At 34.3% G+C, this 23,635-nt stretch overlaps 1 protein-coding gene across 3 annotated transcripts in view; it reads right to left on the bottom strand.

Moving 5' to 3' along the window:
* The window catches only part of LOC143255443 (paired box protein Pax-6-like), a 156,285-nt gene that overhangs the window by 17,167 nt on the left and 115,483 nt on the right, over positions 1-23,635 (bottom strand). For all 3 annotated transcript variants that reach the window (XM_076511115.1, XM_076511114.1, XM_076511116.1), the window contains exons 3-4: positions 15,777-15,929; positions 12,365-12,520 (exon numbers count right to left, since the gene is read on the bottom strand). In XM_076511115.1, coding sequence (XP_076367230.1) covers positions 12,365-12,520; positions 15,777-15,929 — 309 coding nt within the window. The remainder of the gene's footprint in view (positions 1-12,364; positions 12,521-15,776; positions 15,930-23,635) is intronic.

Below are 23,635 nucleotides of genomic sequence, written 5' to 3'. Positions count from 1 at the left end.
AGTTGCTGTATAACTTTGTTAATGACCGGAAATATGCTGTTTTTTGGGGTTTTTTTTGCCATCAGCAGTAATATTTCACATCAACACGAGAGAACTGCAAAGCATTTTCTCTACAAATCATTAGTAATTTTTATTTGCTGAGCGGATATACCCTCTGGGGTTAATTTTTTCCTTGTTTCCGCTTCAGTTGGCGCGCGATCACAGAGCTCATATGCCAAAGCAGGTGTATTGCTTCACCATTTATCTTGAACACAAACCTGTCTCCCATTGTTTTGTAAATATCTTTTATAGTGTGAATGAAACGAGGCACTTTTCCCTTAATTTGTGCGCTGTATTAATTATTTTGTTCTATGCAGAGAACTACATGAACCGGAAATAGCAAAACATATTCGAAGCGCTATCTCTAACGCACGTGTCTTATAGGCACTTCACGAACACGTCTCTGCAAATAATGTGTGGTCAAGAAGATAAACGCGGGCAATACTGCGGTACATTTTAGCTGCACGAAAACAAAGCATCACTCTCATGCTACTGAAGTTATCATTTTGAAATGTTCGAGCTAAGCGTTTTGTCACAATAACTTTAAATTTTTCCTAAAATAACTAAATAATTATTTGAATGGCTCATTAGAAATAGAGGCACGTAAGTTCAGTTGTTTCCCACACCATTTGTAGGACAAATTCACGCTATAAATAACTAAATTTGCAAAGCACAGAGCTTCTCGTATTCACCGTAAACCGATTAACAATTGCAAGAAAAGTATGAAGATTTTTCACGTGTAGTCACTGAGCACGAGACGCTTTCCTTAAAGAATATAAATGTGTTAACGTTTTTCGAGGTATTTCTCGGAAAATGACTTAATATATTCATTTTCTTTTCTGACATTCCAAGATCCACCAACATATTTATTTAATCAAGGATAATTATATGTGTATAAGAACGCATCCAGAAAGTTTTTATTATTTTAGTGGAATTCACGTTTTGAAGATAAACTTATGCCACAAAATACAGATATATCTCTAATTTTCGGAAACAATTATCTCATTTCAGTGACTTGTAAACAATGTGGATTTTTTAGTTTGATGGGAATCTAAACGAGGTTAAACGATCAGGTCAGATGACCCTATGGTTAAGGGGTTAACTGACTTAATCGTTTTTAGTTATTTATATATTAATTCCTAAGCCTCAAAAAACACTATTAATATACAAAAATATAAAATTCAACCTGAGAGAAACAGCTAATAGTAAGTACTCATTATTCTAAAAAAAAACATGTATATAGTGCTAACAAAAAAAAACCACTGAAGTAGAGGGCGTTAATATGTTATTCTGTATTCCACCAACCGAATTTAGTGAAAAGTAATAATAAAGGTGGTGCGATTAGAATTCTTATCGTATTTCACTAAAGTAAGTTTAGTGCCGGTAATGTAAGTAGTTTAATGCAATCTGTTTCATATTCAGTTTAATCCAGTCCAAAAACAAATAATTCAGCCTTACGTTTAATACAGGTAATCTACTGGGTGTGTCAAGAAAAGACATCTAAGATTGTAAAATGTTTTGATAAGAAGACAAATAATGCTTCTCCCATTTATGTGATGTAAGAAAATGTTGGTCCAGCGCATGATCAGAGTTTCAAATATAATTTTATCTACTGCAAGCTCAGGTACGCTTGTTAATTACTATCAGGTATAGCCTATTTAAAAATAAACTAAGTCTAACTATTTATTGATGTGTTTTTTTCTAATGTTCGTGGTAAAGATTAACTAGTAAAGAAACCATTTCTGAGTAACAAGCCCTCAAATGGCACAGTTTGCAGACTTATGACGCTAGAAATCTGGTTTCGATATCCGCGGAGAGCATGGTACATATATATGTAGTTTATTGTTTAGCTTTTTGCTTAATTGCAAACAAATAAACTGAGTTGCACAATTTTAGAAAGATTAATAAGCCCAGTGCTTAATACAAGTTACGAATAGGAATGCACAAAGATATGAACGTGTGTGGAAATGAAAATGGTCTAATACTGACTTCACAGATCTTTAAACTAATGTCAAAAACACTGTTAGGCTGTGTAGTGAAGATCACACTTGTTTCTTATGTCAAGTGAATGTGTCTGTCCGTTCGTTTATACTAAGGCTATCTGCGATAATCGTCCTTATAATGATATACTGTAGAGGGAAGGCAGCATCATTCACTCCCAGTTTCTAGGCGAACCTTCTTAAGTAAATACTGGCATTTGACAGTCACTTTTATAACGTACGCATGTCCTAATATACAAAAGGAGATTTTTGTTTTGACAGTAAATGGATTCGAACTGTGAAACTTCAAGCAAGAGGACCCACGTACACGTCATTATTCACTTCAGCAGTGACGTAACATTATTAATATGTATCCCGTTTTCATATTTCCAGCTGTATTAGAAAGACTCATTGTCAATTTTCAAATATGACGTACATGACTTGTACTTTATAAAAACTATTTTATTATCAATTCCAAGAAAGCACACATTAACAGCAGAATGATCTAACAGAAGTTACATCACGTGATTCTCGTTGGTTGAATTGTGTAATAAAAAACTCTGGTTTAAGTTCTTATTGTGATTTAATGGACGGACAAGTCCTTCAAAATATTTTCACTTAAGCGGTTCTTAACGTTACAATTACAGAAGAATTATTTTCTCATTGTTATATTTTTAACTTGACAGTCTCATACTGTTTGCTGTTTCTGTTGCTTATTGATTAACAATACAGCTTGCAATTTCTACAAGCCAAGCAAGACATTTTTTGATTATGGTGTTCTTTTGACAAATCACCATCTAGTGGCGACTCTGAAAACACATTAAGTTTTTTTCATAGAATCACTAGTCACCATTAAAGATAAGGATTAGTAGCTCTGAGTTGCAGGAATAGTTGCCTCTGGGTATGTAAATTATTTCACTTATCGAACGAAGCAATTGACTAATAACAGGATGTCGTTACTAAATGAGTTGAGCTAGTAAGCAGAATGACAGAATTTCTTAACAACGACCTCTAGTGTTACATAGAAGCTTCACAATCTATCATGATTTAATTATCATTCTTGGTGCTCGTGATTACGTGGTTCGAGTACAGAGCCTCGAGCATTCTGAACTTGGGTACAATGAAACTGCGAGGCACGTGAAAAGACAGTGTTATTTTTGTTACAAATCAGCCATGTACTAATTGCGGTTTCTGCGTCAGCTAAAGCCGACAAATGTGGATTACCAAGACGATAAAAATACAGATCTTCACTGGCATTAACAGTTTGCAAGCAGGAATTTCTGGTTTGATGCGATAGCAGACTCTAGATATGAATCAAGTGGAGCTGTGCTACGACGTTAGAAGTTTTTTGTTTGTTTATATCCTGTACGAAACGAATAACTCTTCATGATTATTTATACCCTCATATTCTGACACAACCAAGGTATTATTTTGAGTGGAGGTTTTAAGCTAAAGTCAATGAATTTAACCACATATTTTGAACTGTTGCTAGAGTCGAAAGTACGTGATATAAAAATTGTGTCCTTCTTACGTTTCTATAACTCTTTATCGGTTTCATTGTATTACGTGTAACAACTGTCTCAATAAAAAATGTATCAGTTGCTTGTGCGTGTTCATTTTACTCACCCTAGCTACCCATTTCCGGCTCACCTGGTAGTTACATTTTGTCTTAGCAGAAAAAATAAAAAGTGTGCTCTTCCGCTTTGTCCTTTACATAATGTTCAACACGTCTCGATAGCTGTGCACCCTACTAGAAAATTATTCCTATACTGACTCATTCCGCGGGGCAGGTGCCTCGTGTCTTTAGGCGCCATGTCTGTCTTGTACCAAACATCTCAAGAAAATGCTTACACGGGACCGGAAATCTATAGCTGATGTAATCACGTCCGCCACGAGGCTGTGACATGCTTACTCGAGCTATGAAAACGACTATTTCATGTCCCAGATCTTGTTAATTGACTCTCTCCAACGTGTCTATCGTCTTACATTGACGAATTCCATTTCGTAACGTAGGTAAGCTTACTTTTAACACTACAGCTTCATATTAAGCCGGAAGAAACAATCCACGAGCCCTAAAATAAACAAGTACAATTATTCTGAACAAACCACCTATAATATTATCTTTTCTTCATCAGCTAGTTATAGTGTGAAAATATTTATTGAAACTTATAAAACAGCTATATAGAGATGAGGAACATTTCTATTATTATATATATATATATGATGAACAATCCTATTGTTACATATATATATATATATATATGATGAACATTTCTATTGTTATATATATATATATATGATGAACATTTCTATTGTTATATATATATATATATGATGAACATTTCTATTGTTATATATATATATATATGATGAACATTTCTATTGTTATATATATATATATATGATGAACATTTCTATTGTTATATATATATATATGATGAACATTTCTATTGTTATATATATATATAGCGCAAGAACATTTTGAAATATTTAGTTATTTATTAATTCTTACCAGAATAAGGTCCGGTTAGTTCACGTTTTTGTTGTTAACCTAAGACGACCTATAATTCAATTTAATCAATGTATTATCTTCATTACACTTTTGTTTTATTTTTCTACTCAGTTGTACTGCTTCTTGTACTAAATACTTATATCTACCTTAATCAAACGTACTTCCTGTTGGTCGTCCAATATGAACTGCCCATATTCTGACACGCCGGTTGTTGGTAGTTCAATAAAAACTACCTTGTAAGTACCACAATCAGACACACCGGTTGTTGATCATCCGATAAAACTATCTTGTAAATACGACAATCAACCACGTCGGTTGTTGGTCGTTCAATATACACTACCTTATAAATACCGTAACCAGCTTGTTGGTAGTCAATATAAATTACCCCATAAGTACCACAATCATACACGTCGGTTGTTGGTCGTCCAATATAAACTATCTTGTGAATACGACAATCAACCACGTCGGTTGTTGGTCGTCCAATATAAACTATCTTGTAAATATGACAATCAGACACGTCGGTTGTTGGTCGTTCAATATAAACTCCCTTAAAAGTACCGTAACCAGATTGTTGGTAGTCAATATAAATTACCGATAAGTACCACAATCAGACACGCCGGTTGTTAGTAGTCCGATAAAAACTACCTTGTAAGTACCACAATCAGACACGCCGGTTGTTGGCCGTATAATATAAAGTACCTTGTAAGTACTATAATTAGACATGCCAGTTGTTGATAACTCAATATGAAATACCTTATAAGTACCACATTCTGACACGTCGGTTGTTGGTAGTCCAATATAAACTACCTCATAAGTACCACAACCAGGTTGTTAATAGTCAATATAAATTACCCGATAAATACGACAATCAGACACGTCGGTTGTTGGTCGTTCAATATAAACTACCTTATAAGTACCAAAACCAGGTTGTTGGTTGTATATATAACATACCCGATAAGTACCACAATCAGACACGCCGGTTGTTGATCATCCGATATAAACTATCATGTAAGTACCATAATCATACACGTCGGTTGTTGGTCGTCCAATATAAGCTATCTTGTTAATACGACAATCAACCACGTCGGTTGTTGGTCGTCCGATGTAAACTATCTTGTAAATATGACAATCAGACACGTCGGTTGTTGGTCGTCCAATGTAAACTATCTTGTAAATATGACAATCAGACACGTCGGTTGTTGGTCGTTCAATACAAACTACCTTAAAAGTACCGTAACCATTTTGTTGGTAGTCAATATAAATTACCCGATAAGTACCACAATCAGACACGCCGGTTGTTGGCCGTATAATATAAAGTGCCTTGTAAGTACTATAATCAGACATGCCAGTTGTTGATAGCTCAATATGAAATACCTTATAAGTACCACATTCTGACACGTCGGTTGTTGGCCGTATAATTTGTTTGTTTTGGAATTTCGCACAAAGCTACTCGAGGGCTATCTGTGCTAGCCGTCCCTAATTTAGCAGTGTAAGACTAGAGGGAAGGCAGCTAGTCATCACCACCTACCGCCAACTCTTGGGCTACTCTTTTACCAACGAATAGTGGGATTGACCGTCACCTTATAACGCCCCCACGGCTGATAGGGCGAGCATGTTTGGCGCGACTCGGGCGCGAACCCGCGACCCTCAGATTACGAAGCGCACGCCTTAACGCGCTAGGCCATGCCAGGCCCCAGGCCGTATAATATAAAGTACCTTGTAAGTACTATAATCAGACATGCCAGTTGTTGATAACTCAATATGAAATACCTTATAAGTACCACATTCTGACACGCCGGTTGTTGGTAGTCCAATATAAACTACCTTATAAGTACCACAACCAGGTTGTTGATAGTCAATATAAATTACCCGATAAATACGACAATCAGACACGTCGGTTGTTGGTCGTTTAAAATAAACTACCTTATAAGTACCAAAACCAGGTTGTTGGTTGTATGTATAACATACCCGATAAGTACCACAATAAGACACGCCGGTTGTTGACCGTCTAATATAAACTATCTTGTAAATACGAAAATCGGACACGTTTTTGTTGGTCGTCCAATATAAACTATCTTTTAAGTACCACACTTCGATACGCCGGTTGTTAGTAGTCCGATAAAAACTACCTTGTAAGTACCATAATCAGACACGCCAGTTGTTGATAGTCCAATATAAACTACCTTGTAAGTACTACAATCAAACATGCCAGTTGTTGGTAGCCAATATATATTACCCGATAAGTATCATAATCAGACAGGCCGATTATTGATCGTCCGATATAAACTATCTTGTAAGTACCACAATCACACACGTCGGTTGTTGGTCGTCCAATATAAACTATCTTGAAAATAAGACAGTCAGACACGTCGGTTGTTAGTCGTCCAATATAAGCTACCTTGTATTTCTTATTTCAAGAATTGAGCACTTACTATGTTGACAGTGTTAAACACTCATTCTGGAATTTTTATTATGTCACCGGTTTACCTTATTTTTTGGACAAACAATAGTTAGCCTCATCTCAGTTTCACACCCGGATATTTTCCTACTTTAAAGCAGTGATTTTCTAGTCCATTCTACTTCTTGGATTAGTACACCTTTTGTATTGTAAGTCGAGACAATAATTTCTTCCCCAGCCAATTACAGTGAGTAAATCGTATTTAGAACGTATAAAGTAGGTATATAAAGATTATAAACATAGATTATCTCGCAATAGCATTTAAAACAATTGGTTATTAATTAATTTTTATCTTAGCATTTTTTTCTAATTATTAGAGATTTCCATCAAATCGACACTGTTTTCATGCGGTGTCGTATTTTTCTTTAGTTATACAACCATTTCTTGATTCATTTCAAACAATGATTACTCTTCAGTGTCACATATAATATTAATATTTTGTTTTAGTTAATTAATATTACGTTAATCACAACATACTTTAGATATGACACCGACTACATTCTGTACGAAGACACGGTCGAAGAAAGCTTATATAATAAATACGTATCACATAAGGTTGGTACCTGAAACTTATCAGAACAGTGTCTAGACAATATCCTATACTACCTATAATATGAAATTTATATATATTTATATCTTTATAAATAAATACAGTTATAAACCTTCGTTTTTTATTTTGGTACGTCAACTATAATGCATTAAATGTTTTTAAATTTATATAAATATGTATACATATATACATATGTGTGTGTGTGTGTATAGTATACTGCCAACAGCCACACCCGTGGAAAGTTAATTGTGTGTATTTGGTAGATTTAGGTGGACTTGTTTTTTTATTATGGGAACAGGTAATTATACAAGGATAAATTGCTTGCCCTCGAGGCCTCTTTGTTCGATATATTCTTTCACTCTGCCTCTAAAGGCTAAAATGATGTTATCTTTAGCTCCACTTGTACAAGTTGTAGATAGATATTTTTTAGCAGTTGAGAGGATAAGAAAAATGAGCCGTTTGTACCAACACCCACTTGCTTTACGGGCCATCTTGTTTTATAGATTGAGGTGCCATAGCTGTTATCATATAATAAATGAAAATAGAAGAAGTTTAACCAGGTGATTACCTAAAGAAGCGTGCAGTGTTAATGGCAGAGGTTAATTGTGTGTTAAGGGGCACGTGGGCCCGCAAATTGGAGAAAATTGGCAGTTTAAAGAGAGGAAGTTAGCAGGGGTCGGGCGTCAGCCAAGGGTAGCTCACCATGAACATGGTGAATCGGTGCCAGACCTATGTGATTCCTTGAGAGAGAGGGGTAGGGGAGTGCATACCTTACCAAAGAAATGAAAGTACGCGTCGTTACGGTCAACTTGGTTTGCTGAATAATTTGACCGTTAAGTTGAGAACTTTAATAAAGCAAATCGATTTATTATTTTTCTGTTTCCTCCAAAACCTTTATAGGAGAAAAAAAGATAACATGCTTTATGACAACGCACTACATGTAACAGTGCTTTATTGTTCACTACTTCGAGACAGCGCACTACATGTGACAGTGCTTTACTGTTCACTACTTCAAGACAGCGCACTACATGTAACAGTGCTTTATTGTTCACTACTTCAAGACAGCACACTACATGTAACAGTGCTTTATTGTTCGCTACTTCGCGACAGCACACTACATGTAACAGTGCTTTACTGTTCACTACTTCGATGGAAAATCGAGAAAAAATATTTTATTTGCGCACAGTTTTTAATGTCTGCTTCTCATCATCATGGAAAGTGCACTTTCATTTGACAGTCGAAATCAAATCTCGCAAAACTGTTCTTCAGTTAAGAAATGGAAATATTCCTATTTAGACTACTATACTAATCTATTAAATCCGGTTAGTTTAAACGTTTTAAGGGTAAGGGTCTATTGACTTTATAACTGTTAACCTTCAAAATAGCAATGAGATCGATTTCATTGACTATTTAAACATATTTTTATAAACTACTAGTTCGTCACAATATCTTGCGGCTACATGCCTGGTTGGTGAGAGAATCCGTAATAACACGGATCTCACACACAAAAGATAGTTATAAATGCCATTAGTACTATAATTAGTTCCAGTAATTGCTCTGTCTAGTTTGTTTGAACTTAAGCACAAAGCTACACAATGGGCTATCAGTGCTCTGCCCACCGCTGGTATAGAAACCCGGCATATACTGTTGTAAGTCCGCAGACATGCCACTGTGACGAGTGTACTGAGAAAATGAGTTATTTCGTCTAACATTTGGCTACTTCTATACAACTTCTGCAAACATAAATATGCTCAATACGTAATTCTTATTAGCGGTATGACAACAGAATACTGTCCACTAAAAATGCTGACATTACTATTATTATGATAACTGAGTGTATTAAGAATGCTGACGTAATTGGCATTGTTAAACCCTCAGTACTGTGTATTAAAAAAAATTTGACGTAAGTGGTAAAAACTGAATACTTCGTATTACAAATCCTAACGTGAATAGTGAAACTGAATACATTGTATTACAAATACTGACGTGAATAGTAAAACTGAATACTTTGTATTACAAATACTAACGTGAATAGTAAAACTGAATACTTTGTATTACAAATACTAACGTGAATAGTGAAAACTGAATACTGTCTATTTAGATTGCCATCGGCTGGCTAAATTTTCTTGAAAGAGTTTGTTAGAGCTACATTGATTGTTTATGAAACCATTTATATGTACATTTTTAATGCCATTAGCCCCAAAATGTAGTTTATATTATCTATCTGGCTATCACACAGATATATGTTAGTGGTTGTATCTGTGAAGACTTACACCTTTCCAATTAATTACGAAGTGCGTATGCGTAGTATTGATTAATGTTAACACCTACTTGTTCAGATAACGTTTTTATCTTCAATACAAATCACAGTGTTGAAAAGATAGAGATTATTGAAGTGTTCTAATCAGGAGATTCGAAATTAAAGTGTCAACTAGCAGGAGTCTTCGGATGGAGAGAATCCCATTAGAATGAAAAACAGTTCTGATCTTTGATAAGAGTTTTAAACCAGCATCATGTTAAACCCAGGTAAGACAAGTTGGATACCCTGATTTGTCAAACATTCTATATCCAGAAACTTCGAAACAGCAACGTTCAATAAATTTAGTTTATTTGTACGATTTTGAGTTCAAATGTTATTGCAGTTATTCCTACACGTAGAACCTGCTTTTTATCAGTTATTCCTACACATAAAACCTGCTTCTTATCCGTTATTTCTACACATAGAACTTGCTTCTTATCCGTTATTCCTACACATAGAACCTGCTTTTTATCAGTTATTCCTACACACAGAACCTGCTTTTTATCAGTTATTCCTAGACATAGAACCTGCTTTTTATCAGTTATTCCTAGACATAGAACCTGCTTTTTATCAGTTATTCCTTCACATAGAACCTGCTTTTTATCCGTTATTCCTACACATAGAACCTGCTTTTTATCAGTTATTCCTACACACAGAACCTGCTTTTTATCAGTTATTCCTAGACATAGAACCTACTTTTTATCAGTTATTCCTTCACATAGAACCTGCTTTTTATCAGTTATTCCTACACACAGAACCTGCTTTTTATCAGTTATTCCTAGACATAGAACCTGCTTTTCATCAGTTATTCCTAGACATAGAACCTGCTTTTTATCCGTTATTCCTACACCTAGAACCTACTTTTTATCAGTTATTCCTACACACAGAACCTGCTTTTTATCAGTTATTCCTACACATAGAACGTGCTTTTTATCCGTTATTCCTACACATAGAACCTGCTTTTTATCAGTTATTCCTACACACAGAACCTGCTTTTTATCAGTTATTCCTACACACAGAACCTGCTTTTTATCAGTTATTCCTAGACATAGAACCTGCTTTTTATCAGTTATTCCTTCACATAGAACCTGCTTTTTATCCGTTATTCCTACACATAGAACCTGCTTTTTATCCGTTATTCCTACACATAGAACCTGCTTTTTATCAGTTATTCCTACACACAGAACCTGCTTTTTATCAGTTATTCCTAGACATAGAACCTGCTTTTCATCAGTTATTCCTAGACATAGAACCTGCTTTTTATCCGTTATTCCTACACCTAGAACCTACTTTTTATCAGTTATTCCTACACACAGAACCTGCTTTTTATCAGTTATTCCTACACATAGAACCTGCTTTTTATCCGTTATTTCTACACATAGAACCTGCTCTTTATCAGTTATTCCTACACATAGAATCTGCTTTTTATCAACAATTTGGGCATAAATTCCTGAATTTTCATAGCTCACTTTTCTTGGTTTTATCTAAATAATACCAACACTCGCTTTAGTACAACATTTTTTAATATAGTAAAGTGCTTAGTAGGCTATTACATATACAATGAAAATTTTCGAAATGAACTGCAATGTATTGTGAAAGTGATGAAACGTAGAAAAATTACAGCTAATGGAAGAATATGTTTTAAATAAAATTCACAACTGTTGGTTGGTTTACATATTTCTAAAACAAATACTGAGTCTGTAACCCTTTGAAAATATATATATATTATTATATCCGTTGTTTACGTCCGATTGATTGGACTATCTTAAAATTAAATTTACAGAGACAGGTGTTGAACAGCCTTGATTAAGATATGGTGGGAAGATGTTCAAATCGACGTCCACACGAACCTTAATGATAGCATCCCGCGGAGCCGCTTACTCTTTTTAAGCCCCTAGTTGAACATAACCTAGGGGAAACTTGAATGTTGTTAGACAGACTGAAAACCTCGATATGGTGCCAAACACTCACATTTGTTTACTTCCAGTGCAGAGTGGCAAGTTGTCTAGAATGTGAAAAAACCTCAATTACGCTTTACACATTGTAACTGAGAACTATGTGACATGCTTACCTTAATTCTTTTACGTATGTCAACACCTCAATCACTAACCTACAGCGCAAACTTCTGTGAACAATACACGATTGTTGTTAAACTATTCAATTCTTATGTTTTAAGCTGCTTATTAAAGTGGGCAAGTTTGCAAGAATAAGTTAAGGAATTTTTATGTTTTTCTATACAGCCTAGGACTGACTAAACTGACAAGAATATTGTTACTTTGGGATAATTCTATGTTGTTTCTGTAGAGCCTAGAACTGACTAAACTGACAAAAATATTGTTACTTTGGGATAATTCTATGTTGTTTCTGTACGGCCTAGAACTGACTAAACTGACAAGAATATTGTTACTTAGGGATAATTCTATGTTGTTTCTGTACGGCCTAGAACTGACTAAAGTGACAAGAATATTGTTACTTAGGGATAATTCTATGTTGTTTCTGTACAGCGTAGGACTAAACTGTTACTTACTTTCAGATATAAGGCGTTCTCTGATTTCCCATGCGAAAATCGTGGGATTCTCTCTCTTATACTGTTCAATTTTAGCCACTACCGTAGGGGTCGCTACTTTTGGTTTACTTCCTCCTATGACTCCTGGACGAAGAGAACCTGTTTCGTAGTATCGTCCTGTCACGAGAAAGATGTAGAAGACACTTACTAGTCATAAGCTTTCATTTTTATGATCATAAAGTCGTTCAGATAGAAATTAAAGACCTATATAGGAACAAAATACTTTAGCATTCAGGAAATCTACCAGGGTTAATTTCAAACCTTTAACATTCTTTTAGTTCAATACGTTCAAAATATTCCCGGACATTTGTCGTGAATAAAAGATCTTTTATGGAGTTAAGTGAACAAAATACTATTTACTGTAAAGCATCTCGTCCCAAATAAACGTTTAGTATTTAATATCAATAACACATTTCAATTGGAGTCTTAACTCATTAATAATTTATTTAGTAAAGGTTTTGATTTTGATTTTTAATTATAAGTTTGTTATTGTCTCTTTGCCGATTAACCATTTTATTTAAGCGTTCTATCTACAATTATAATATGAAAATTTCTATAAAATATTGCATCATCATTCTTTAAATGATTTATTAAATAATTTGGTAAACAAAATAGAAAATCAAATATGATCAAATTACGTGTCAAACTTATTGTCTGTATTCATCACAGGACAGGTTGCAAAATTCTATATATCCGCTGCGTAATTTTAATGGGTGAACCTTGGAAACTCAACTAGACACGAATATCTATCTCACGAACTTGAAAAGCAAGCTGTATATCAAAAACTAGTGGACATCTAAAAATACGCGGTGTTTCTGTTCCAATTGTTTTGTCTCGCCTGATTCTATAGTTTTTATTAATGGGTATATGGAGTATTTTGGCCACTCCGTAATTGAGAAATTAATTTTATTTAAACTGGACTTTTTACAAAATAAAACACAATAAAACATCATAAAATTCTAAATTTATATTTAATCATTTAACACTTCTAAGTACACAATGATAAATAGTTAGTGATTTGAACCATGGAAATACATTACCTGGGGATACCCGTTAATAAATCTAAAACTGTATAAAGGACAATGTTAGATAATGTTTCCCCTTATTCTTTTGTTATTAAATCTCTAATGACCTCATTAGATATTAACTGTATATTCTGTTTTGTGAAACGTAATAATTAACTCATTCTACTGATTAAATACTTGAAATAGTTGTGTTTTGAAATTCAATCAAAAGTCGGTGACAAAGTGAAAATGTGTCCTTGTTCGTTCAATTACAGTATCCTAATCTGACTGATGAATGGTGTTCAATTACAGTATCCTAATCTGACTGATGAATGGTGTTCAATTACAGTATCCTAATCTGACTGATGAACGGTGTTCAATTACAGTATCGAGACAACCTAATCTGACTGATGAATGCTAATACGCACTAAAATAATTTGTATGTAACAACTGTCAAGATCAGTTATTTTTATCATCCACCATGATTGAAAAAATTATTTGTAAATGTATTTTACTTTGTTAGGGCACTTGACTCTCAATTTGAGAGCCGCGAGTTCAAATCCCCGTTCCATCAGTCATGTTTGCCCTTTCAGCCGTGGGAGCGTTATAATAATACGGAAAATCCCACCATTCGTTTGTAAAAGAGTGGCCAAAAGTTGACGGTGGGTGGTGATGAATATCTGTCTTCTCTTAATTTTTGCACTGTTAAAATAGTGGCGAGTAATGCTGATAGCCCTCGTAAAGTTTTGCGCGAAATTAAAAACAAACTTTACCAAGAAAAAATTAAAACTACCTCAACTTAAATAAAAAATATTCCCTGAATTCACTAAATTGATGTTTGTATGTCGTCTTTAAAACCTGACATAATTATGCCTGCATTAATTAAATGATGTCCTTACAAAAACATATATGATATCTTAAATATGTCATAATTTATTAACCAGATCAAGAGTGTGTAATTAAATTATGAATCAATAATTTCTTTGAAAAGACTAGCCAGTCAATGATGTTCTTAATTACAATTCTCATGAGATTAGTCTAATATTTCTTAACATAAGACTTTCGTGCACTAAATTATACTTTATTGTATTCGATTTTTATAAAGGCCAGTTTCGTTTCATAAAATCAGGAAAAAAAATACGGGTATCAGCTTGACGTTCTCTATTAGGTAGCAACTATCCAAAAAAATATAGGTATCAGCTTAACGTTCTCTATTAGGTAGCAACTATTTAGAAAAATTATACAGATATCGGCTTGACGTTCTCTATTAGGAAGCAATTATCCAGAAAAAAATATAGGTATCAGCTTGACGTTCTCTATTAGGTAGCAACTATCCAGAAAAAATATACAGATATCTGCTTGATGTTCTCTATTAGGTAGCAACTATCCAGAAAAAAAATATAGGTATCAGCTTGACGTTGTCTGTTAGGTAGCAACTATTTAGAAAAATTATACAGATATCGGCTTGACGTTCTCTATTAGGAAGCAATTATCCAGAAAAAAATATAGGTATCAGCTTGACGTTCTCTATTAGGTAGCAACCATCCAGAAAAATATAGGTATCAGCTTGAAGTTCTCTATTAGGTAGCAACTATCCAGAAAAAATATACAGATATCTGCTTGATGTTCTCTATTAGGTAGCAACTATCCAGAAAAAAAATATAGGTATCAGCTTGACGTTGTCTGTTAGGTAGCAACTATTTAGAAAAATTATACAGATATCGGCTTGACGTTCTCTAGTAGGTAGCAATTATCCAGAAAAAAATATAGGTATCAGCTTGACGTTCTCTATTAGGTAGCAACCATCCAGAAAAATATACAGATCGGTTTGACGTTCTTTATCACGTTCCAGTTTTTCAGTGTTTGTTATTAGGTTCTCAAACTACGTTAGAGACTCATAAATATTTCTTGTTACGGTTTATCTTAATCACCAAGAACTATGTAGATTATAACTAACTCTGAAATATATGATTAGCTGACAGAATGCAAAAATTGCATGCCTCTAGTTAATACACAAGGAGTGTTGATTAAAATATTACAACACCATTTCTTCAACATATTCTCCCAAATTTCTTAAATATCAAACATGCAGCCTTATGTAATTAGTAATTTATTTCCATATCAGGTTAAGTACCAATTTCATTAATGAACTTAGATTAAAACCATTAATCACTAGGACTATTTATTATTTATGTTTTTGGCTGATAGACATATAAGTCAATTCAAATTGAACTTCAATGTTTGTGTGACTTTTTCAATGCAAAGCATTATCCCGTTTTAAAACTGGAATACCAGCCTAATTAAACGTAATGTTGTCTTTTCTAAAAATGTACTTCATAGCAGATTATTAAAGTTAAAGATCAACTTGCCTAAAATCTTACTGACAGTAGTTTGTGATGTCAGAAAATGGCGGGCGAAATCATAAGGCCGAAGTCCGTAAGGAGAAAACTCGGTGGGTAACGCCCTAGATGGCGTTAATGTCTCACTCAGTCGAGAATTGAGGTACACTGGGTTTAGGCTACCTGTGAAGAAAAGCAAAGAAATAATTTAAATAATGATACTGATTAAAATTTCAATTTTATATGAGACAATCTGAAATACACCTGCCAACTGACGGGTAGTGTTAAAATATAACTTAGAAATGTAAGTTTAACAGCAATCGTATATTTCAAAGTAATAACTTGAAAGTAAAATTTATCTCGGATATTTGAAATTATAGAAATGTTTCTTCATACACAACAGTTCTTGAGTACCCTGCATCTCAATGACCATAAGAAAGTCAGGGTTGTTTGAGAAACAATCCAGCAACTTTCACATTTTTTACCTTGAATTCCTTTAGAATATTCAACATTGTCTGAAACATCATCCTGCCAAAATTGTTGATTATATTTTAATACAATAAGCTAGGAGAAATCAACCAACAGTCTTACAAAATAGAAATAGAGTTAGTTCAGTTTTGACCCCTTATGACATTCCCCCACAGTTCATAGTGTTTAAATATAATTTTTGGTTGAAATTGGTGTAATAGACACGGAGGAGTTAGAGTACAAACAAATAGACATTTCGTCTTAATATATATATATATATTTTGTATATCTTTTATAGCATTTTCTATCTCTAAATTACTTTATGCAATGACGTACATAACAGTAACTTCTCTAGGGTTCATACATTCGTCTTTGTATTTGTTACTTAAGGCTCAAACAAACTTGGTGTAAATAATACACAAATAAAACTAGTTAGATAAATTGTTTAAACTATTGGTCTTAAAGTGTTTCAAAATTAAGAATAATTTAAGCATTAACATAAAAATGGCTAACTTAAACAGAACACATCCTGTATAAAGAGCACTAACGTTTTATATTGTCTATTTGTGTGGCATATGAAATTAGATACAATATGATTACTTTGGTTTTCTGAGGAGAACTGCGTTATAAAAACATCGTTTTTAAGGGGAGCTACAGCGCAAAATAAGACATACAGAAAACATTTTAATTACACTTGCACGGGTGGGTATCAAAGTGAGCATGCCACAATTTTTAACAGGGTGCTATTCATCACGATATTACGTATTTGATGTCAAAGTTATGCATTATTCATTTTACACTACATGACAGAGGAGCGTAAATAACACATACAATATACAGGGACATAGTAGATATGCATTTCAGATGTTCTGTGCGTTATGTGTCCTCTGCTGGTACAGCGGTAAGTCTACGGATCTACAACGCTAAAATCAGAAAACACACACACAGAGTGTACGTTATGCAAGTGAAATATATAAACTTTCGATGGAAAATATGTCTATTCCTCACATGAACTTCACTTTGTATTCTGAACTGTCAGAGTACAAAGTGAAGTTCATGTGAGGAATAGACATATTCACAGAAGTACAAATACTTCCTTAACAGATCTGATTATTTTGTGTAAAACAGGCTTGTACTTTTGCTTAAAATTTACCAGATTTCGTGTAGATATATACAACAAATTTGGAATTAAGGTTTATATTCCTTTTTCAATCCGGTAACGAGACATTGGACAGACAGACCACGTGCACATTCAGTTAACATCATTTCTAGTTTTTAAAGGTAGTTAAGACAATTTCTTTTCGTTATACTACACTGAATTTTTCAATCTATACGAGAATTATTTTTATCTAGAAAACAGTTTATGAGTATCTTTGTAAGAATTAGATAACGTTCTACACATTAAATTATTATTTAGGCCTATTGGCGACTAAAGTTTATACTCTTGAACATATTCAATTACAAACAAATGTTTCTTCTCATGCGTGTACCGTTACTTCGGGTACCTGGTGGATCTGTGACAGAGCACGTGTTAGGGTTTGATATTTAAAATCGCAGAATCTGCTCAATGTGTTCGTAATATTTTTTTTCCAGAAAGGTTATAATATACGTTCACAGGTAAGGTAATGGCTGTACCTATCTCTGTGGGAGTCATTCACTTAACGATTAACAAATATTACTTGCCAAAGAAAGCAGTAGATTACAAGAGAGAATAATATACATAGATAATTAAGCAACGCTGATCAATACGAAAGAGAAGTATGGAAGATTTTCATAGAACTAAGTTTCAACATCACAGAACCATACTTTAAAGAATGATTGCAAAAATAACTTACACAATTATAGTATATTTACTAAGAATGTTTTATGACAAGAATATCCACACCAAAAATTATAGTATCATGCTAAGGCAATAAGTTATAGCATAATTGATAAATCAATAATAGTTTCGGACCATGTGAAAGACTTTATGGAAGTTTCAATACGAATTTCTTTGAAATGATTTAGTGTCTGTTTATTCTCTTTCAGTTTCTTCACATCTCTCATTCTGTCCAAAATATGGATCAGACATTTTTGTATTCCAGTAGAATATAATACTGTTTCTCGTTGCATAAATCCAAATTCAACTTCATGTTAGTTGTTTCGTTTTTTTTTTGGGATTCAATATGGCGCTAGTAAGAACATAAAGCCTCGCTATAACAACAAATACATGCCTTTTACTTATAATCTGCGCACTTCTAATTCGTCTAAGTCGAGATCAATATCTATGGATCCACATCCGTGAAATGATTGGGTGAGGCCACGTGCGGCTTAGGGTTGTTGCTTTCTGCTCGTACTATCTGTACAGGACCTGAAGGATCAATCGCGTGGACAGACAGACCAATAGGAGTGATTGCCCAACTCTAGTATAGCTTTGAATAGTCTGGACTAAGGATATCGCGTGTTTCATCAGGTGCCATTGCTTATGAACTGTATGAGCTTGATTCGTCTTTTATTTTCTCTGAAACTAATGCATTGTTTCCTATATCTAAAGGACGTAGTATATGAGTCGTTAAAGAAAGTACGCTTCAGTCATTGACGTCACGAGCTTCTAAACTTTAAGCTGAATCCTCCACCAGGCGTCTCGTATAGTTTTAAATTTATTGTGAAAACACAAAAATACAATTTTTTCAGATTCACAAAACCTCTGATATATATATTTTACATAAATATTTACAGTACTCCCTGTTAGGATTGATTAAACCACTGCAAAGAGTTCAAATGGTGATACCTTGACGTGCGGAAAGATTAAAGTACAATTTAGAACACTAAGGTAGTGTGTCACGTGACCTATACACAAACAGTTTTTATTGAATCTGTCAGACATTCTTACTTAAGATTGATGAGACAACATTAACGTTTCCAATTACTGAACTGAATATATTAAAGTTCAACATTTCGTTTGTACAAAATCATTTGATCACTTTTAAGAATTAATCGACAACTGTTGTAATTTGTAACAGTTTCTTAGAGTTTTCTAGATGAATAAACATAGTATGCGAGGTACGTACCACAATCAACAAAAGAATGAACACTATTAGCACTTTTAAGTCCGATCCTAACATAACTACAAATAATATGGACAATGAACTTAGAAAAATTCGAAATACGAAACGATGAAAAATTTCTAGCAACAATCAATCAAACAATAACAAAAAGGATTTGAATTCGATGACAAATAATATTCAATGTGTATAACAATGATACACAAGGAGGAGAAAACTAAAAGCCAACAATGATGAACACGTTTTAAAAAGTGGCACGTGACAAGCACAATAATGTGAGACACCTTCTGGAAAGTAATCAACTGAGTTCAGTCGTTGAAATGGGCCAACAATGATAAAAATGTATTTTCGAAACAAACTGACGCAATTTATTTCTACACCGTGTATGCAATGATACACAACAACTACATATACAGCTTTATTCTCGCTTAAATTGTTTTATGGCCAGCGCACACTCACATGATAACATGTATACGTGTACATTTTCTATTGTGTTGCCATATGGAATAGCATGTATGAACCTATAATGGACTATTAACACGTACAAAATATTTCATGTCTATCATCAAACACCTGGGTTTGGAAGGATTCCGAGAATTGCTTAGGAGGGCACCATCTTTACAAAGGTACAGCATCATCATTAGATTGTTCGTTTAGATGACAATTGTTCCCGAGTTAAAAACTTATCTGTTTATGAATCCAAATCTATCTGTTACTCTGTAATCAAGACAGTATTTTATGAGATAGAAAAATAATGATTAAAAGCTGTGATTCTGACAATCTATCGTTCGCAGACAGCATTTTTGGATTGTAAGTAGATTATTCCAATCCTATTATTCAATTATAGTAGTGAAAGAGCTAGCGGCTGGTGTTATTTACTAGTTGCCAGCCTTCTTTTAGTTGAAAATTAGGACTGGTTAGTGGAGACAGCCTTTGTGTAGTTTTTCTCCAACACTCGAAGCAAAGAACAAACAAGTGTAAAAAAAAGCCCTAAATCTCGGTTTGTACTGATAACGAGAGTTCAAGTTAATATCATTTTTTAAGTGTGTGTGTTCTTTTAATGTTACCTATTGAATTTGAGAAATATTTCTAGTTCTTATGTACTGTAGAACACTCTGGAAAGACGTCATCTTGGGACAGTAAAATATTTAGAAGCCACGTACACACTAATTGCTTTTTCTACAGGCTCCCTAATAGTACAGAAATATATATGCGGACTTACAACGCTAGAATCCGAGTTTTGCTACCCGTGGTGGGTAGAGCACAGATAACCTATTGTATAGGTTTGTTCTTAATCACAAGCAAAAAATAAACAACATATAAGTAGCATAATACGATATCTTTCAACGTAACATGCCACTCAAAAATGTCATGGTTATTTATAATTATATAGCAGTTACATAACCTAACTTACATATTGAAAACGACGGTGCAATTGAATAAGTTACTATATGAAATGTATTTGTTCTCACGAACTTTGATATATTCACTATAGAAAACCTAACAAATGTTTATACGTGTTTCGAAATGAATACTTGAATGTGCACTTAGCAACTAAATCTTTCACTAGCACCAAGGTACGACTTTTAACTACAATTGTAAACTACTTGCTTGAAATGCAATAACTCAAACAAAACCTCTTGTGCATGTCCAAAATTGGAGCGTATGTTAATGTGATCTAAGATATAACAAAACTTTACTGGCAGATTATTAGTGAAAGCTACACCTTTTCTGAAGCTAACGTGCTGGACTGAGATGTTTAAGTCTAATGTGGTTTTAAAATACACCTTGAGGACAAAACCTGACAATGAAATATAGTCACAATTAGTTAACAGTTGTCCAAAGATACAAACCAGACAATGAAATATAGTCACAATTAGTTAACAGTTGTCCAAAGATACAAACCTGACAATGAAATATAGTCACAATTAGTTAACAGTTGTCCAAAGATACAAACCTGACAATGAAATATAGTCACAATTAGTTAACAGTTGTTCAAAGATACAAACCTGACAATGAAATATAGTCACAATTAGTTAACAGTTGTTCAAAGATACAAACCTGACAATGAAATATAGTCACAATTAGTTAACAGTTGTCCAAAGATACAAACCAGACAATGAAATATAGTCACAATTAGTTAACAGTTGTCCAAAGATACAAACCTGACAATGAAATATAGTCACAATTAGTTAACAGTTGTCCAAAGATACAAACCAGACAATGAAATATAGTCACAATTAGTTAACAGTTGTCCAAAGATACAAACCTGACAATGAGATATAGTCACAATTAGTTAACAGTTGTCCAAAGATACAAACCACTTTATTCAAAGAAACAGAAAGAACTGTAAACAGAAAACTTCGAACTCTACAGTTGAACCGCCATGAGAATGTCAGGAAATATATTTTGACAAAGTGAGAATAATTTGCAAACGCGATAAAACCAAAAGCGAAGATTCAAAACTAAAATATCTATCTTTAGTATTACAAAATAACACTACCAAGGAATGCCAACAAGTTCTTAAAAGTGTGAGATAAACTTAAAAAAGCACTAAAACAGCAGGTGTAAGTAAAAAGACTGCACTCGATACTAAGAGAGAACTTCTTACCTAGCAGATAATCTGTAATGAGAAGTACTGGTAACTATCAATTAGACACACTGAAGAAACGTGCAGAGTTTAGGAACAGGGGGGCTAGTCTCATGAACCTGTATGAGAAGTACTGGTAACTATCAATTAGACACACTGAAGAAACGTGCAGAGTTTAGGAACAGGGGGGCTAGTCTCATGAACCTGTATGAGAAGTACTGGTAACTATCAATTAGACACACTGAAGAAACGTGCAGAGTTTAGGAACAGGGGGGCTAGTCTCATGAACCTGTATGAGAAGTACTGGTAACTATCAATTAGACACACTGAAGAAACGTGCAGAGTTTAGGAACAGGGGGGCTAGTCTCATGAATCTGTATGAGAAGTACTGGTAACTATCAATTAGACACACTGAAGAAACGTGCAGAGTTTAGGAACAGGGGGGCTAGTCTCATGAACCTGTATGAGAAGTACTGGTAACTATCAATTAGACACACTGAAGAAACGTGCAGAGTTTAGGAACAGGGGCTAGTCTCATGAACCTGTATGAGAAGTACTGGTAACTATCAATTAGACACACTGAAGAAACGTGCAGAGTTTAGGAACAGGGGGGCTAGTCTCATGAACCTGTATGAGAAGTACTGGTAACTATCAATTAGACACACTGAAGAAACGTGCAGAGTTTAGGAACAGGGGGGCTAGTCTCATGAATCTGTATGAGAAGTACTGGTAACTATCAATTAGACACACTGAAGAAACGTGCAGAGTTTAGGAACAGGGGGGCTAGTCTCATGAACCTGTATGAGAAGTACTGGTAACTATCAATTAGACACACTGAAGAAACGTGCAGAGTTTAGGAACAGGGGCTAGTCTCATGAACCTGTATGAGAAGTACTGGTAACTATCAATTAGACACACTGAAGAAACGTGCAGAGTTTAGGAACAGGGGGGCTAGTCTCATGAACCTGTATGAGAAGTACTGGTAACTATCAATTAGACACACTGAAGAAACGTGCAGAGTTTAGGAACAGGGGGGCTAGTCTCATGAATCTGTATGAGAAGTACTGGTAACTATCAATTAGACACACTGAAGAAACGTGCAGAGTTTAGGAACAGGGGCTAGTCTCATGAACCTGTATGAGAAGTACTGGTAACTATCAATTAGACACACTGAAGAAACGTGCAGAGTTTAGGAACAGGGGGGCTAGTCTCATGAACCTGTATGAGAAGTACTGGTAACTATCAATTAGACACACTGAAGAAACGTGCAGAGTTTAGGAACAGGGGGGCTAGTCTCATGAACCTGTATGAGAAGTACTGGTGACTATCAATTAGACACACTGAAGAAACGTGCAGAGTTTAGGAACAGGGGGCTAGTCTCATGAACCTGTATGAGAAGTAAAATGTGGGAACAAGAGGCCAGTCCCATGAACCTATACAATAGGTGATATGCAGGAACGGGGAAGCTAGTTCCACAAACCTGGACGGAAAGTATAATGTGTGAACAGGGGGGCTTGTCCCCAAAATATGTACGATTGGTAGAAACAATATTAAAACATGAAGGCTAAACTCACTAGCCTGTACGATAAGTAAAAATATAGATATACAGAGTTCGACTGGTAGAACATATAAATACAGCTACGTAGTAAAACAATAAACACTTTGGACGTATACATTTTGAATCCAATTCATCGGATTGTAAATCCTGCCACTTTACTTACACACTGGTTTTATAATAACGCCGATTCATTGTCATCTTTAGTAATGAGAGAAATGAATATTTCGGT

Source organism: Tachypleus tridentatus, chromosome 7, assembly GCF_004210375.1.
Source record: "Tachypleus tridentatus isolate NWPU-2018 chromosome 7, ASM421037v1, whole genome shotgun sequence".
Taxonomy (NCBI): domain Eukaryota; kingdom Metazoa; phylum Arthropoda; class Merostomata; order Xiphosura; family Limulidae; genus Tachypleus; species Tachypleus tridentatus.
This window is presented reverse-complemented; position numbering and strand designations above follow the sequence as displayed.